Below are 17,211 nucleotides of genomic sequence, written 5' to 3'. Positions count from 1 at the left end.
CGGAATATGCTCATGCTACTACATTAAATCTTTCCAAAGATAGCAAATATACATATCCCTGTGGATGGAATAACAGAAGCAGCAGATCTATGCTCACATGGGATAAGCTGACCTATTACATATCCAGTTAAAATGCACAAAGAAAAGGCTGCTAATCTCATGTTACATTTTGAACATTACTCTGCCTTGTTTTTCTAACCAACATGTTATTATGTGGTCAATTTTATCTGCAAAGAGAATGGCATGTTACTGCGATTGTTCTGATGAAAATATTACCTCCCATTACATAGGGTCCTTGCACCTGTGGAGAGTCTTGCTAATCCAAATGGGAGATGGGCAACAGAAGTCTCAATGAAGAATCATTTTATTGAAGTGCTCTCTTCCAGATTTACTGGAAGAGAATGCAAGTCAAAATACTCCCTTCTCTAAAAGCTATATCTGATGGGCTAACACCTTTCAATAGCTTTATTTGACCTGAATCTTAGTTTGTTGTGATCCCCATTATAGTCATGCCTTGCCATTCTGCAAGCAAAGTCCTGCCTCTGTGGGATCACTAAAAATGTGATTTCTCATGACATCAATATACATATGTGTGAATCTACTTTCATACTTCCACAAAAGCCCTGTCTTAAGTGTGAGCAGACAAGGAAAACAAATGAATGAGGACATTACTCAGCTGACCCTAGCAAACATAGGTGGATCCAGCCTTTTTATTTATTTTTAATATTATTCAGTCACCATAAAAATAAAAATTTCAAAATTTAGCCCAAAGAGAAGTGATGAAAGACTACACAGAATTCCTGTAGTTCAGCAAGGAATCCATGAGTAAAGCAGCTGTGATTTCAACTGTATCTTTTATCTTCATCTTCCCTGAACTTAGCCTCAAATTAGTGATGTATTTAATATGCAGGTCTTTATTGACATTCAGCATGAAAGTGTTTAATTATTTCAGTTGTCAAGTATGACTTTGAGAATAATGTAACCCTGAAAATGTTTTCTTAAGTACTTTTTGCAAGGCAATTAAGTCCTCCAGTCAGTGCCTACAGAAGTCAAGGGGAGTCTTTCCTTTGGCATAATGGTTGTTATAGTGTGCCCTGGAAGACCTCTGTTTGATAACAGCAAGCTACTTTTAGTGCTTTGGATATCCATGCCTCTGTATCCCTATTGAAGGCTTTGTAATGTATTTTCCCTGAAGGTTGGAAGTCTCAGCACTATAAGCAATCCATTATTACTTTTTAATCTTTTTTTGACTTTGATTGCATGGGAAAAGCTACTTTAAAATATTAAATTAGCATGCAGTCTTCACTTACCGTCATCCATAATTCCTATTGTAACTCCTTTCCCCGTGTATCCCAGCTCCCATGCTTCAGCTACATTAAGGTCAAGTCCAGGAGTCCCATCTGCTTGACCAGTGTTAATCTAATACATTGGTGAAAAAGAATAATTTTTTTTTTTTCACTTGATGGACACACAACCACAGCCATTGATTTTTTCATTATAGCTTTGCATGTTTCTTTAGTATGGAAAATATGTCCAGTTTGCTTTGGGGTGCACAGCTATATGTAATCATATCTACTGCAATAATGCAGGGATTAAAAAAAAAAAAAGAAAAAAAAGAAAAGTGGTGATAGTAAATTCACTTCTTTGGGGCTTATAAGATTTGGTTAAACCCTGAATCTGCTCAACCCAAAGGAGGATTTTTCTGTTCAAGTATGTAAGGGCACTGGGTCAAGCTAGCAAAAGTTACTCCAGTACTTTTACAGAGGAATTTTTTATGAGCAGGTAATGCTTTTTTTCTTGAAAGCAGGGAGCTACTGGAAGTCACAAAACCACTGCATTTAGTGCCAGAAATGACTTGTTTGATAAACTAACTAGGCCTGCTTTGAGCAGGAAGGTTCAGCAGATGAACTTCAAGGGTCCTGTCCAATATTGTATGTGGATGCGATTGTACGTGGGGTAAGGGCAATCCCCTCTGTCTTCAGGCACTAGTCATGTTTACCAGTCTCATTCACAAATTTCTCAAGTTCCATCGTAAACATAATACCGATGCTGCTCTTCCAAATGCAAAACTTCAACTTTGTGTCAGACACATTGTATCAAAGTGCATTTGAGTGCACTTAATATCCTAAAAACTACATGCATAGCTTGATAAAAATATGGTTATTTTTATCACTGCAACATTTTGATTGACTGAAGTACCACAAAGAAGTGAATTAATTCACACTTTAGTTTATTATTCCTCCAAGGATGAAGTCCCATCCTTGCTAACACGCCTTCATTCATCTGGCTACTCTCATCTTAGAAAGAATTAACAGACATATTTGATGGATTCATAAAACATAGGATATGCATTAAAAGGAAAGAGAACAAGAAACACTTTTCATAAGCAAAAAGAGCCATCTTAAGTGAACCAGATGATATTACATTTACAAAGTATTTTACTGTAAATAGGTTGCAATGTTAAAACAGCAAAGTTACTTTATCACATTTTTAAGAGACAAATTTCTTTCTTAGCTTTTATGCAAAAAAATATTTTTTATTTTAAGACTAAAAACTTCTCCCTGTAAAATGGGACACGTTAAAAATGCAACAACTTAGTAAAACATTAATTTATTTTGACATTGGCCTAAAGCCCAAATTCATCACTTTTCAGCTGCTCTGCTTTTGACAGAAGAAGATCAATTAAACAGTATTCAAATTTCTACAAGAAAAGTAAAACCTCAACTTTTTCGAGTTAGTACACTAGAACTTTTTGTTATAATTCTGTAACAATGCTTTACCTGGCAACAGCTCAAAGACATGATTCATATGCAGTTTTAGGGGTCACATCAGCACACCAGGAATGCCCACAGGACACCAATACAGTTCTCTTTCAAGCCTTCTAAGGATCTTTCCGTTGACTGAAATGAAATTTAGCTCTTGAAGTTTGCTGGGTCTTCCCAGCATAAAAGAGGTACAGTTAAAAACAACAGGCCAGTGTCTTGGATCCATTCCCAAGTTCTTGTGAGAGAATTGGAAGGAACGCTTGCAAGACATTGCAATGGCATGGAAAAACGTAAATGCCGATTGTTTAGTTAGGATTACTGTGATTTTCTTTCAAACTTACCAGATACCATTGCTTTGTAAATAAAGGATCATTCATGTTGATGTCAATGTCATTGATATCTCTATATCCTCTCTTCCTTCTGCTGAAGCCTTCCTGTTGCACAGCTTTCTTTACCTGGAAGGGTTAATTTTTACATCATTAGCTCAATGTTCTTAACTACAATTTTTTTAGCATTGTTTTCAGGAGAGAAAAGGCTTATGAAATCACATTATGTGTGTGTGTTATTCATTCAAACCTGTGGCTGATTTCCGCTGAAATTTGCAAAGAGGCAGAGAGCTCAAGGGCTAATACAATTCTTGGGAAGAAGATGGCTATGCAGAGGAGAGACACCCAGAAGTGTCCTACCTAGAGGAAAGCTAAAGATTGATCGCATTTTAGATACCCAAGAATCCGCACAAGAAATAGTCCCTATTCAGACATCACTAGTGTCTTGGATCTTCTTGCAATGCTTTACTTTCTCCAAGCCATCAGAATCAAAACCACTGCCATTATTGGATGACAAAATTATTTAACTAATTCCCAACATGACTGTTCCAAGCTGCAGGCAATTGATAAAATGAGGGTGCATGTCTGGGCCATGATGTCTTTTAGTTTTTCAGATTTTAAGCCACGTATTTTCAGAGTATGCCTTTTTTTAGAGTATACCTCTTTTGCCTTTTCTGCAAAAGAGATCTGTCGGGAGAAAAGTAGCTGGGGCTGTGTGTTCCCATTGTACTTCTGAGGTTCTCAAAAATAAGTGATAAATAAATACATTGGCAAGAAAAACTAAATGAGAAAATGCCACTAAGTGGACAAGACTGGCGAAAGTGTAAGACATGAGAATACTGGTTATGAAACACAAGCAGCCACAGTTTTTCAGAGCTCCTATTTTTTATGAACTGCAAATTCATGTGTAAACATAACTAAGCACAACAGAAAACAAGAAATCTTAGACACACAAATACTTTTGGAGGCAGAAACTACAAGTGTCAGACCATAATCATCTTATTTATACCCACATAAAAGGACTCTCCAAAAGAACACCACAAATTGGTTGTAATTGTTCCAATATGTGCTAACACACCTTGCAGACATGCTCTCAAGTCTGGCATACTCTGTTTGGCCTAACGTCTAGAACCAAGACAGCATGATAATCCCAGCATCTCATTAAAAAATCATCAGCAGCATCATAAAAAAAAAACCATCCCTCGTGATCAAACAGAAAAACTGAAAATCATTAATTGGGAACACCTTGAGAAGCAGAAAGAAGGCAGCAAACAAACTAACATTTCCTTAGGTATTTAATTAAAAAAAAAAAAAAAAAGACAACAAAAACAAAACACAGTTATTAAAGAAATCTCCTAACTTATGTAGCCATTTCTGCATGTATGGCTTTGGCATTTCTGATTAAGAGGATGTATACAGGAGTTACCCTGCTGTGTCACAGTAACTCACGTAGTGTCAAAATCAGCAGAGGAGAAATTCATCCAAAGGCTAAATCAGCCCTTAGATCGGTTGATTCATTCTTGGAGGTGTCCTTCTGTCTCCGTTAATTAAAGTGGGAGCCTCAAAAGACAGCGCCCAGTGAGGTGCCTAAGGCTGAGATGAAACTGGGATCTAACTGATTGGAGCTAAAAGCTGTTTTCCTCACAGCTACGTTGCTTCATTATAACCCTGAAAGCCTAATACCAATGCATAGGGAGCAGGCTGAGGCACCGTGTACCTGACCCACTCTGACAGAGGCTACTGGAAATCACTGATCTGCCTAAAAGGCTGTATCAATGTTTCTAAAAATCTACTTGTGTGAATCCCAACTCCTTAGCTAAAGGTACAAAATGATAAAATACTAAATAGGTAGCTTTCATTTCTGTGTGTTTCCATTACTTGTTCATGTTCATTAAAAGCAGAGAAGACTGAAAATAAAAACTAAAACAAAATAAGCTGAAAAGAGGACAGTGATTAAGCAGGAACCACACGAGGTGTACTTAGTGGTGCCAGGTATCTGTATAAAGAAAGGTGTAAGCACACTGTTTGATACCTCTAAGATAAGGCTCAGTGATGCCATGGAGACAACAGAGCAATCACCTGTCATTATGCCTTCCTCCGTTACCACCCCTGCCTCTGTGCTTGCAATTGCAAACCCCGAGCTGTCACCACATCAAATAATTACGAACAGAAGCCAACCCTCACTTAGAGGGATGCCAGAGAAAAAGATTTCATGCGTTTGTGCTCCCACGCAAGCTTGCTGGCTCTGCAGGACCTGCTGCATTAAGGCACTGAATTAGAATGTAGCACAAAAGGAATTCTTCTAATTAAAAAGCAAGGCTTTGGAGCCATGGCTTTTCTTTAAGACAAGCTGGAGGAAGTGGGGAGCAATTTGCAGAAATAGCACAGGCTGGTTTCACTCTTCAGGATCATCTCATTTTTCAGATTCGTTACATCTTTACAATAAAATATAATTTGTTTCTTGTGTTATATTACATTGCATTATATTATAATTCCTTGAGACAATGAAATATATATGAAAAGGAAGTATAACCTTCTCTGAACTAAAACCCCTCTACAGGCCGTTTTCTGAATATTTTATATGGAGCTAAGGTGTACAGGATATTACCAGGATATTACCATCTAAGGAGTAACAGTCTCAGAAAGCCCGAGGCCTCTTACACTACAGAAAGGTTTTTCCACCTAAGTTCGGTAATGGTGGTAACTCACACAATTGCATCCAGGACAGATCAGGCTTTCCTGTCACGAAATCAGTTGAAAGCCTTGGGTAAAGCCCTGGTACCTTCCCACTCTCCAGAGCTACAGACTGCCTCATCAGTTGCCTTGTGTAAGGATCTTACCCTGCATGAGAAGCAAGAACTTGCCTGATGAAAATGTGATCCCAAGATCTGGTAACATCCATATATTCCAGAAAAAATCCCCAGTCAAGCAAATTTATCCTGGCAAAGGATGATGCAATTCCAGTGATTTCAGTGGAGAACTGCCCATTTAGCAGATAGCTGATTTGAGTGAATCCTTGTCCTCTTGCCAACAGATTAGATTAGCTTGATTAGAAAAATAGCATTTTTCCTCAGCTGAAAACTTGTGCTTTCATCCCTAGTCTAGAGAGGGTCCATATCTGATTTTGCTTCTCCCTTAAAGGTTTCTTCCTAAAGAATAGCAGTCCTTCCCGTGTTATCAGTAACATAAATGCATTAAATATCATGATGCAGGTCATATGTTTTAACAATACATGGAAGAGAGAGCTTAGGATCACATCTTTGCATGTGGAATGGTGGAAAACCACTGAAGAACATTCTGGTAACAGCCATAATCCCATGTACTTCTGTCATGATCAGACCTGGAATCCAGCCCTCAGTCGGATCCACAATGCACCCCAGTGTCATCTTTCAAATACTTATTTCTCTAACTGAAACAGGAAAATCAGTGTTTGTAAGATGGACTTTTGATAATAGCATCTCTAAAGGATTTGAGCCTGTGAAACATGATGCTTATTAGAAACTAGCAAAGGAACAAGATTTCCTTGCAAAACTAGCCTGGTTTTTACTGTCTCAAATTTAGGCTTATTTGTCAGCAATAGCAGCTTGTGTTTATTTCATTCCAAATTCATTTATTCCTTCTTCATTATGATACAACCTTAAGCAGTGAGCAAAATCTGAGCAGGTATTTTATTAGCACGTGACTAAATCATGCAAAAGTTACTAGATGTGTCATTATCAGAACGAAGGCCATGGATCAAAGTAGGTAGTCCATGGATGGTAAGACACTTACAAGGCAAAAAGGTTCAAGTATTGATTTTTAATATACTTGTACTTATGCATGGTGCATAAAGTCACTTGGATGATAATAAACCAGCAGGATACTGATGCAGAACAAATTAACAAAATAATCAATTGACTGCAATACTGCACTGGGAGGGCCAGAAACCACAGCACTCTAACTGTGCTCCATGCTCCTGTGAATGCCAAGACAATCAGCTCCTCATTTTGAAGGAACAGGGTTAATTGTATTGGTGAGCTCCTGCAGTTAAATGACTCTGTTATACTGAGCATAAATGACAGATTTACTAAATTATACCAGTGGGTATAAAAAAAAGTGGAACAGTGCACTCAGCCCCCAACCTCAAGAATCAAGAACTTCGGGACAGGAGAATTCAGGGCAAATTCCAGAGGAAAAAGACAGTCCCAGTGATGACGTGCAGTAGGCATGGCTTGCATGGCTGTTTTAAAAAAAACATAGCAGTGAGATGATCAAGGATGACCACAGAATATGGTGGATCTTTTTTTCTTAAAGGCTCAGGGTCAACACAGGTGTGCTCCTGAAGATAAAGGATGAAGTTTAAAACCAACTGCCTGTATTTTTAAAGAAGTTAGGCTTAGGCCCTACCAACTGTGCAGAGGAGCAGTCTTCTGTGAATGAAGGTGGCTCAGAACAGCGTGTCCACATACCTGAAGGCATCACCCAACAAGCCTCCTCCAGCTAGTGGAAAGCTGTCCAGATCGTTGCTACCCAAGAAACATGGTGACAACAGAAGATGGAGGCAGAAAAACTCAAGAGAGCCTGAGTGATCTGCACACCCAGCTGTCTTTAAAAAGGAATGAGAATGGGATATCAAGCACCTACAGCAGCTTGTCAGGGTCTTAGCCACAACTGACATCCCCTGTCTCTGATTTCAAACACCATACAGAGTTAACGTGTGCTTAATTTTCACCTCTGATTTCTAAGTAAACACAGATGAAAACATTTAATTTTACTGTCCACTCCATCCATGTAAAATAAGAGAGATGTCTGTTAGAGAAATATTGATCCCATTCACAGAATACATGCTCATCACCTGTACTGTCCAACAGGTGCTTCCTGGTTAGAAGCCCTGAAGATGTCCAAGAGTACCTATCTCATATGCTTCCATGTTTTCCTAAAGCCCCAAAGTAATGAAGAGTTATGAGACTCACCACTACAAAATAAAAAGAATAACGCTGGCCATCCTCACTAGGGAAAAAAAAAACGTACAGACCTACTTGAACTGTACCTATAGTCAGATGAACCGACCAAAACCGAATGACTTTTAAATACCAGTGTGGGTGTCCCTGGGAATGGATGTGGCTAAGTATCGTTCCCAGATTATGGTGCATTACCCATTCTCAGTCAGCCAGACTTTCAAGGACTTGGTTCCCTGACAAATAGAGACAGATCTCAAAAGCAGAGTGCCTGTTGCCTACTCTTACCAAATGCATTTCATTTTTAGGCCTCATGGTTGATTCTCCAATGAGCAATGGGAAGCTGAGCTCTCTGCCATACAGTCATGGGAGCCGTTTGTGGCTGAAGACACCCCAGGGGAGGGTCCTGGGAGCAACACCAGGGCTCCCAGGCAGAGCCAGGATCTCAGCAGCTCTCAGTTTAGAAAACTGAGACTTGTTCTTCAAAGTACACATTGTCCCTGGTAACAAAAATAACAGCAAATTATTAAGAGAAAAGTGCAGAGCACCAATAGTAAAGGATTCCAGCTGCCATTCTCAGATTGATATGTATTCTTGCTCATGGCTTTCTACCCAAAAAATCTGTCAAATGCTAAAACTAGATATTTGAAAATAAATCTTCAGAAATCTTTCCCCACCTGCTGCATCCTCACAGATAGGAAAGTGTGCTCTAGCCTTCTGAAGATCTGCCTCCTGCTCGTGAAAAACAAAAAAAACAAAAGAGTATTTTTTTCTCCCAGTAATACCAGAAGGGACTGGTTTCCAGGTGTAGCTAGCTAATGTAGCCATTAACTGATAATGTGTGATGGTAAGGCTGTGAGACTTCATCTGGCTATGGTGCTGCAGAAAATTGATGTTTTTTGTCTTGACATTGTTGGATTCATTCTCTTGATTTTAAACCTTCGGAGCCTGTTTTGAGGCACGGAGAGAATAAGCAGAGATGTCAGGGAGCTTGAGAGTGTCACTAATCACCCAGTATTTACTAATTAAATGAAAACCTCTCCTCTCAAGCAAGCTAATAATTTTCAAAGATTCTCACGAGTCTCTCATAGCAATGAGTACATAGCAATGGGTCCCTGTCGCTAACCGGAGGTGTCTCTGGTGCATAAAAGAGTCTCCATGTGTCTTCTCTACCTACAATCATTAGTCCCTGGGGAGTTTTGTGTATATGGATTCTCTTCCCTGGCTATCCTGCCCCTCCTTGGTAGGTGCAATCAGAACAGCTACACCAAAGATGCAGCAGCTGTTGAAGTACAAGGCCTTTGAAACAAAATATTAATCAACACAACCATACCTGTGATTTCTAAACAAAAGAAACAGGAATAAAATTGGTTTTGATATCCAAGATTTCATGAAAGTTAATAATGCATTTCTTTCCATTAAAATACTGTATTATTTTTTGGTTTGTACATTTAAAAATGGGTATTTTCATAATGACTAGCATAGACAGCATGAGAATTGCTTTGATTTCTAGAGTAAATCATGTTCACTATAAAATGTGTCCATCTTTCATTGTTCTTAGCCATTCTTCTTCCACCTTGCTGCTCATTTTTTATTTTGGTACTAGCTAAAACAGTGTCATCACATATCAAGGACCTGCTGCTTTTTTGGTTTATTAATCTTAGATGTTCTGCAACAGTCCAGGAGTTTTCCACTTTCTCTAACCAGCCCCATTTGACTGCTCAAATGCTTCTGAGTTTATGTAGATCATCAGCAGATACCAAAACTTCTGGACACTGAGGCTGTCTCCAGTCATCACTCTTGGGATGTCTTCTAAGTTTTTCCTGGCTCCAGCTTGTGCTTATTGAACTTTCTTCTCCACTCTCTGGACGCATCACTGCAAAAACGTCACGCTCCCAGTAGCACAAAACAAGGGTTAAACACTACCCCTGTTAGACTCTCCAGAGAACGACCATTTCTCACTGCCTCACACAGCGAAACTTGGCACAGTTGGGGCTGCTCGATAACTTCTCTGCAAATATTGCTGAAAATTATAACAACAGAGGTACAGCCATTTAGGAAACTACCACAGAAGTTCACCATCAATCAGACAACACTAAGACATCCAAGTAAACAGCTTCAATTCAGGGGGCCCACTCAGGCAATTAACCTTTCTTGATGGAAACACAATTTGAAGAACTTATGTATCAACCAAGTTCATATTAAAATAAAAAATGAATACATAAATTCCAGAATCAACTTGCTTCTGCCTTTCTTTGTGACCTTTCATTTTCCCGATGTTAGTTCAGTGCTTGGTAAATAAGGAGCTTTCAAAAATAAAAGAAGGGAGAAAGAAATCAATATTTTTGTCCATTTAGCAGGCCTCTTACAGTTCAGTGACATTCAGGAAGCAGTGAGTAAAGAGACAAGGGATCAATGTGTAAGAGGAGGCTGCAGATCATATTCAACCTGCTCAGCTAAGCAATCAATAGTGCTCCTCCAGCTTCTACTTTGAAATGCAAGTGAATTGTTTAGACTGCAATGTAAAATGAATGCTGAGTATAGATGGTCTGCAAAGGAAAATGCCAGTTTGGTAAAACTGAAATTTTCATAGGGTCATGCCCTCTTTGACAAAGTTTGTTTGTTTGTTTGTTTTTCTTCTCAAAATAGAATTTATTGAGGAGAAAGTGTGAAACAGAGAAAAAGCCCTGGCTATCTTGATATCCAGTGCAGAGCCTCAAGAGAAAGCAAACTCTGATTCACATGGCTGCTGTCTCCTCTGCTTGGCATGAGGGTCATAGCAGGAATGGTACTATTGCAGGTGTTGGCTATTCTAGGAACACTGTTCTTATTTCCATTTTTTTCAGTGCTTAAAAAAGCCAAAATGGGAGCAGGAGCATTTCTGAAATCTTAAAGTGTTTCCAAAGGAATAAAAAACTGTTTTGTTATCCTACCTGGAGAAGCTGACATTACACTTCATGGTATATAATGACAGAAAAGTCAGAGTGATTTATATGTCAAGCAATGTCTCTTTGCAAGACCGCTACCTCAGTTATAAAATCAAAGATCGCTGTGAGAATGAAATTCCCCAGAGATGGGATGCAACTGCTTGCATTAGTCTCACCAATGGGTCACACTGCAAACCACAGGGACATTTTATCAGCAGCATGCGGGCAACTTTGCTGGCTCAGCAGTTACAGCAGGCCACGCAAATCAATCAGAACAACCACATCTCCGTGCAGGTGGAAACAACAGCATGCCTGGTGACAGAAAAAAAAAAATAAAAAAATGGGCCCATGCATGTAGGGCGCTCTATTTACTGCACACCCTCCCTTCTTTGCTGCAAAATCAGTTGCTGCAACTAAAAGCTCTCCCTTCTCTTACATCCCTTTGCCAGTTACTGTAAATAAATGTTTTTTAAAATATCATGCTTGAAAAAACGCACCTTGTTCTTTCTCCTCAACAGTAAAAATATTTTCAGGGAGTTATTTTCTTTTATAACTAAGGCCACCATCAGTCTTTCAGCTGATACAGCAGCCTCAAAGTAGGTCTAAGTTATATTTGCACTCTATGGTATAAAAAGGTTTTAGTTTAAAAGGCCCAGTTCATCTTTAAGATTGCAGACCATTTGGCATGGAGAATGGCTTTTGGATATATTTATGCAGTACAAAGAAGAGTGATGCTCACATGATGCTGAATCTTCTAATTTAATAATTCCCTCTTTGTCGTCATTTATAACTTCAGGATGTTTTTTAAAACCCTGGGCACTTCTCCAGCAAAGGACTTTCTTCCTGTTCCACAACAACACACTGGGCCTACAGGGAGAGAGGTACTACACAGCCCACCTTTACATCACCTACATTTACAGATCCTGTTAGTATGGTTGTTGCTCCCACACAAGCAATGAATATGCTATTTGATACATCCCAAGAGAACAGAAGTGCTCATAGGCTAAAGATTCTCCTAATTCTGTTGATTTTAAGATAATTTATTTCATGAAACAAGTCTCCAGTTAAGTGGGGATTGCAGGAAAATACCACTTGGAGAAAATCTTTTCAGTTTAGTCCATATGGGAAGACTCAACAGGTAAAATTATTCTCTTCACTCAAGTGTATCCTTGACCCACCCTGAGGCAGAAGAGACTTCTTGCAAATGTGTGAGTATTTGTGCTAATGCCCAAACTCATTTCCAGTCTTAAAGCATCATCTGTTGCAGCTTTACCTCTAATGTCATGCATTTTCTTTCTAAAGATGCCAATTTGCTTTACAGACGCGAAGTTTAAGTGTGCTCCATATGGACAGCCTAAAAGAGCATTTCAATATGCCTGTGTAGGTACACATCGCTCCTTAGGGAAACCAAGTCAGTAGGGAATGAGACCTTAAAACAAGTCTACAGCATGTACTAGAAATAGCCCCCCTTATCTCCAACCCGATACCTAGATTTGCACTTAAAAGCTAGCTTCTGACCTGTGTCATAACTCAGTATTTCCACTTCATCCTCCACAGCCTCCTTCCCACTTAAATTTCATCTAACAGCTCATCACTCGCCTTGAAACATCTACTTGGAAAAACACCATACACGTTTCTGTCACGGAATTACTGGCATGGATTATCCCCTTCCCACGTCAGCAGTAAATATGCCATATTGTCACACTTGTTGAAGAATTGCATGTTGCCCTGTCCTTTATGTGAGGATCTGTTTTGCTTTCCATGTGTACAGCTTTTCTAAACAGTTTCTGATTAAGGAAATAAATAATAATAATAATAATAATAATTGGTATAGCTTCCCCCCAGGCTCAATGTCCATATTCAGTTGTGGTAACAACAGTGCTGGAAGCTGCTTGGGGTTCCTCTCTCATGCAGTGGGGCTTAGAGTAAAAGTCAACTTCAGCTTCCTCTGATGTTTCTGGCCCTTCCAAGCAGATGGGTCCTGCTAGATCCCATGGGAATGAAAAATCACCATACAAAAGCATTGCCAGAATCTCAGCTGAAGAGCAGCTTCCCAGATTAAACATTGTATCATGGCATTAGGAGGGAGGGAACACGAGCTAATGTCAATGCCATTGAGCTATATACAGTCATGAACCAATCCCAAATCAATTTGACTGAAATTCATTTCAGAAAGTTTGAATTAAAAGTTGGTTAAAACTAGCTGTGATTCCTCAAAACCTGGACTAATGAGCTGAACACAAAGAAGAGTTGGCTCCATCCTATAGAACACAGGTGTTCCTAATCCTGAGTTCAGAGAGAGCACAAATGCCTCTTGATTTCATTTTCCTGGCTGCAGTCCCCAGAGTGCCCCGAAGACTATAATCCCATGCTTTTATACCCTTCTCTGTGTTGTCATTGTTCAAAAGAATTCTCCTTTTCCTATCCCTTCTGTTCTGTGAGCAAATGTTGCACTTTAAATCTGTGGAGAACACCACTCTAAGAGGCATCTGGTTTAGCTGCAGCAGAAGGCAGCACCTCTGTGTAGGCAGGGGAGGTTATCACAAATGGCCATGCTCTTTCAGCAGCTCCTGCAATCTCTGCTCTGAGTCGGGTCCCCACTGCACCATGCCAGCAGGTTGCCGGCACTGCTCCCTGCCCAGTGCTGTCAACTCCTCCCCAGCCAGGTGGTGCTGACAGCTGCAGAAGGCCCACTTAGCTTTAATAAAAACCAAGCCTAATTTTACAAAGCTGCCTGCCTGCCTGGAGTGATATAGCAACAACTGTCAAAAAGTCAAAGCTTATTCTAATATTTCAAACCTGTAATACTTAAACTTCAAGGTTGACACGAGCGCTAGCGATATCTTAGTGATCCTTTCTTGTCCATTTGTAACGCCTTCCGAGCTCCGTTGCTACCTCAATGGAGATGAGATACGCGATCACACAACACTGACCTTCCTGAAGCGCGGCCTGGGGGGAATTAGACAGGCTGCACAATGTCTTCTCTCAGGAAATTTCATAACTAGAAACCAGAGACAAAACAGAAGCCAATCTCATGACAGAGGGAAGCCACAATTACGCGGCTGCTCACATCCATGTATCTGCTCTTGCACCCAGCAGCAGCGTGGTTTTGTGTAGCACAGCTACCTCTTTATTCTATTACCATAAATACACCGGGCAGAAAGACAAGGGAGCTTGCTCCCATGAATGCCTATCCCAGCCCACTAGGAAGTAACTGGAACTTGTATCAAAAAGGCTGTACGCTGTAAAGCTTGCAACTGCACTTTTTTAGCTCCTAGATTCAGAGGCTTACGGATCCCCATCACAAAGCACGATAATAAAATCAGCAGAGGTTTATGTATTGCTGCTGCACAGCGTCGGGTTAGCAGCGTATTGCTGCCAGTGACAGGCCATCTGCCACAAAGGATGCACCAAAACAGAAGGGCTTCCACAGACCAATTTCCGTATCGAGAGGAAAAGCAGGAAAAGCTGGAAAATAAGGGACTGGTTTGCAAAAGGAGAAGAAACACTCCATGTCCTGTGCATCTAGCTTTTACCCCAGTTTTTAATTTGATACTTTCAAAGGAGTAACCTTGATGGTTGTCATGACACCCTGTATGTCAGAATCCTTTCTTTTAACCTTCAAATGCTTTCCTTCGATTTCCACCGGGGAGCTTGCAGAGAGCACAGCTGCAGAGCTCCCTGGTGCCCGGCACCACGGAGCAGGACCAAGGCAGGCAGCTTGCCACCAGGGGCTTCTCCCACCTTGTCCCGGGACCTGGCTGCCACAAACCCTCCTCAGGTCACTGCAGAGACAGGGCAGGAGAAGTGTAGGCTGCATATTCCCATTGGGTTTTCTCAGCAAGCCCTTAGCAGAGAAGCTTTTTACATAACTGCCTGTCCCACTGGCTGCTGGTCAGGCTGCTTTCTAAAGCACATCTGCACAATTAAAATTATTTTCAAAAATCTTAGAAACAAAGGAGTTCTGTCTAGATTGCAACGTCTGCCTGGTTCCGATTTGTCACAGGTCCCTCTATTCAGCCATCGCCTACAGCACAGAAAAGTGGCCCCAGAAGACCACAAAACTCATTATTCATTAGAGTTGCATGTGCACGGCCATGGATTTTGGTGCCAGAACCTTCTCTTGTCCCCACTGGGTCATAGCACAGGCTGGTTTAAATGAAGTGCTGAAATCATCATCCTGCTACAAATTCTTTGAACTGCTGCTGCTTTTTTTTTTGGCCAGGAATGAGGGAGTATCTTTACAGTGAGGTTATTAGCATAAAATAATTAGACTTTGGAGTATATTTTCCTCCCAGAGCATGTACATAATTCGCATAAATATTTATAGGAACCTCTATCCACACTCATTGAAAGGAGGCTGTACCTCAAGGGAGTGAGAGAGTCTAAACCCTAAATATGCTTTTGCTTATCACTGAAGATTTCCATACACCCCTGTAAACTGCTATCCTCATTATCTACTACTTACTCTTCCTAGTTTATTTCCATTGAGACAAATTTTTAGCAAATCATGGAAGAAAATCATTTGCTCGGGCCTCACACAGCAGGCAATCAAAAAATGATGCATGCAAATTCTACGGAAATTGCTCTTTGTGTCCAAACTTTGAGACCCAGATCACATTATGGTTTCCATGGAATAAATGGAAAAGCTTCCTTGATGACATTACATTCCTTTGGTAGGAAAAGTGATGACTCTCTGGTTAATGCTAGCAGTGCCTGCTGCATGCCCGTTTACGGGCTCTTTCTAGTTCCAAGTAGCCAGCATTAATCTGGGGTATGGCAAGCACTGGAGAAGTGGCTTGAGACTACCAGTGCTTCACAGAGTAATGGAAGGGAGACCTGGGGAAATAAACTCCTACAGCAGAAGGATCGTCTTTAGGATGGTTTGAACAGCTACCTAGATGGGGCTGTAAAATTTCACGTGTCTTGGACCGCTGCAGTCTAAAGTCTGAAACATCCAGTGCTAAATGACACAGTCACAGACTTAGCGAGCTGTAGACGATGAAATGACATCAAAGAGAACGTCTCTTCTTCTGGGACCTTTCCTTTAGGAGAGAGGTGCCTACGAATGACCATAACAAAAGGGAAATGATGAACAGCGAAGTGCTGCCAAAGACGCAGTAGGATTACGTAAAGAATGGAACTGCCAAAGTCTTGGCTCAAAATGTCATTTTATGAGTCTGCGGGTAACAACAGCAGTTTGCAAAACAGGAAACAATGAAAAAATAGAAAACAAGGTCCCTGAAAAGGACTGAAAATTACAACCACTTCCATTTCATCAAGGGCCAGCCCAATTGAAGTTACTCCCTCGTTTCACCTCACCCCATGCCACCCCAGACTGAAATGCAGCTTAGATCAGAGAAATGCCCTAGCTCAGAAGCAATCCTTTTCTTTGCATGGTATTTTTTAAAATGCAGTCAGATTCCTTTCCCAACAACAGCTATTCATCTGAGAAGAAGAGTGGCAATGGTCAGAGGAACAAACAGTGAGGACAGAGGAGGCAGGAATATCTAAACTCAGAAACACCGCTGAGAAAAACATCGGGTGAAACCACCATGATAGAACAACAGCACACATTTATTAGCCTCTTGGCTGAGATTCAATTCTCCAGAAGTGCAAAGACCCAGGTTCCATCTCTTCTTGCCCAACAGTAAATACAGACTCACTCCATTTATTTCAGTGAAATTACTTCAGATTTTCACTGCTGCAAATTGAAGCAATGTCTGTATCTTGTGTTTAACACCATCCCTGCGAGGAGAAAAACTGTTAAAAGCCTCCCTCCAGTTGAACTCAGGCTCAGTCATGCTGGGCTGAACTCATGAGGACAAGATATTATTCCTCGCTTCAAGGGCCGATGTCTGTTTCCGAAGAAGTAACCAAATCAGAACACAACCCACCGGTGAGAAAAAGATGCTGAAATACTGAGGAGGAAAGAGGGAGCAGGGGTGCTGAGAGAAGCAGCACACAGAGCCCGGTCAGTTAGCGTGTATTTGCAGACAGGTCCTCTTCCGCATGCCCCTCTCACGGCTTGTGAGGGCTCACAAGTAAGTGGCTGTGCCCAATTCCATAGAAATGCTGCAAAAATCCCAGTGCGATCCCCACTTGAGCCATGTGTTGTTGCTTCATGTGCTTCTTCTCCCTCCCATTTAAGCCAGGTACCTTCTTCCTCCACAGTTGCCTACAGGTGCTGAAAACTCTCCAGGGGAGTTTCTCTTCTCTGTATCACAATTCACCATACAGGCAACTTATAGACAGG

At 40.7% G+C, this 17,211-nt stretch overlaps 1 protein-coding gene across 1 annotated transcript in view; it reads right to left on the bottom strand.

Annotated features, from left to right (window-relative positions):
* The window catches only part of PCSK2 (proprotein convertase subtilisin/kexin type 2), a 102,659-nt gene that overhangs the window by 51,472 nt on the left and 33,976 nt on the right, over positions 1–17,211 (bottom strand). The window contains exons 3-4 of the mRNA XM_035320344.1: positions 3,107–3,220; positions 1,311–1,419 (exon numbers count right to left, since the gene is read on the bottom strand). Coding sequence (XP_035176235.1) covers positions 1,311–1,419; positions 3,107–3,220 — 223 coding nt within the window. The remainder of the gene's footprint in view (positions 1–1,310; positions 1,420–3,106; positions 3,221–17,211) is intronic.

Source organism: Oxyura jamaicensis, chromosome 3 (assembly GCF_011077185.1).
Source record: "Oxyura jamaicensis isolate SHBP4307 breed ruddy duck chromosome 3, BPBGC_Ojam_1.0, whole genome shotgun sequence".
Lineage (NCBI taxonomy): Eukaryota > Metazoa > Chordata > Aves > Anseriformes > Anatidae > Oxyura > Oxyura jamaicensis.
Note: the sequence above shows the minus strand (reverse complement) of the source record. Positions and strands in the feature narration are given on the sequence as shown.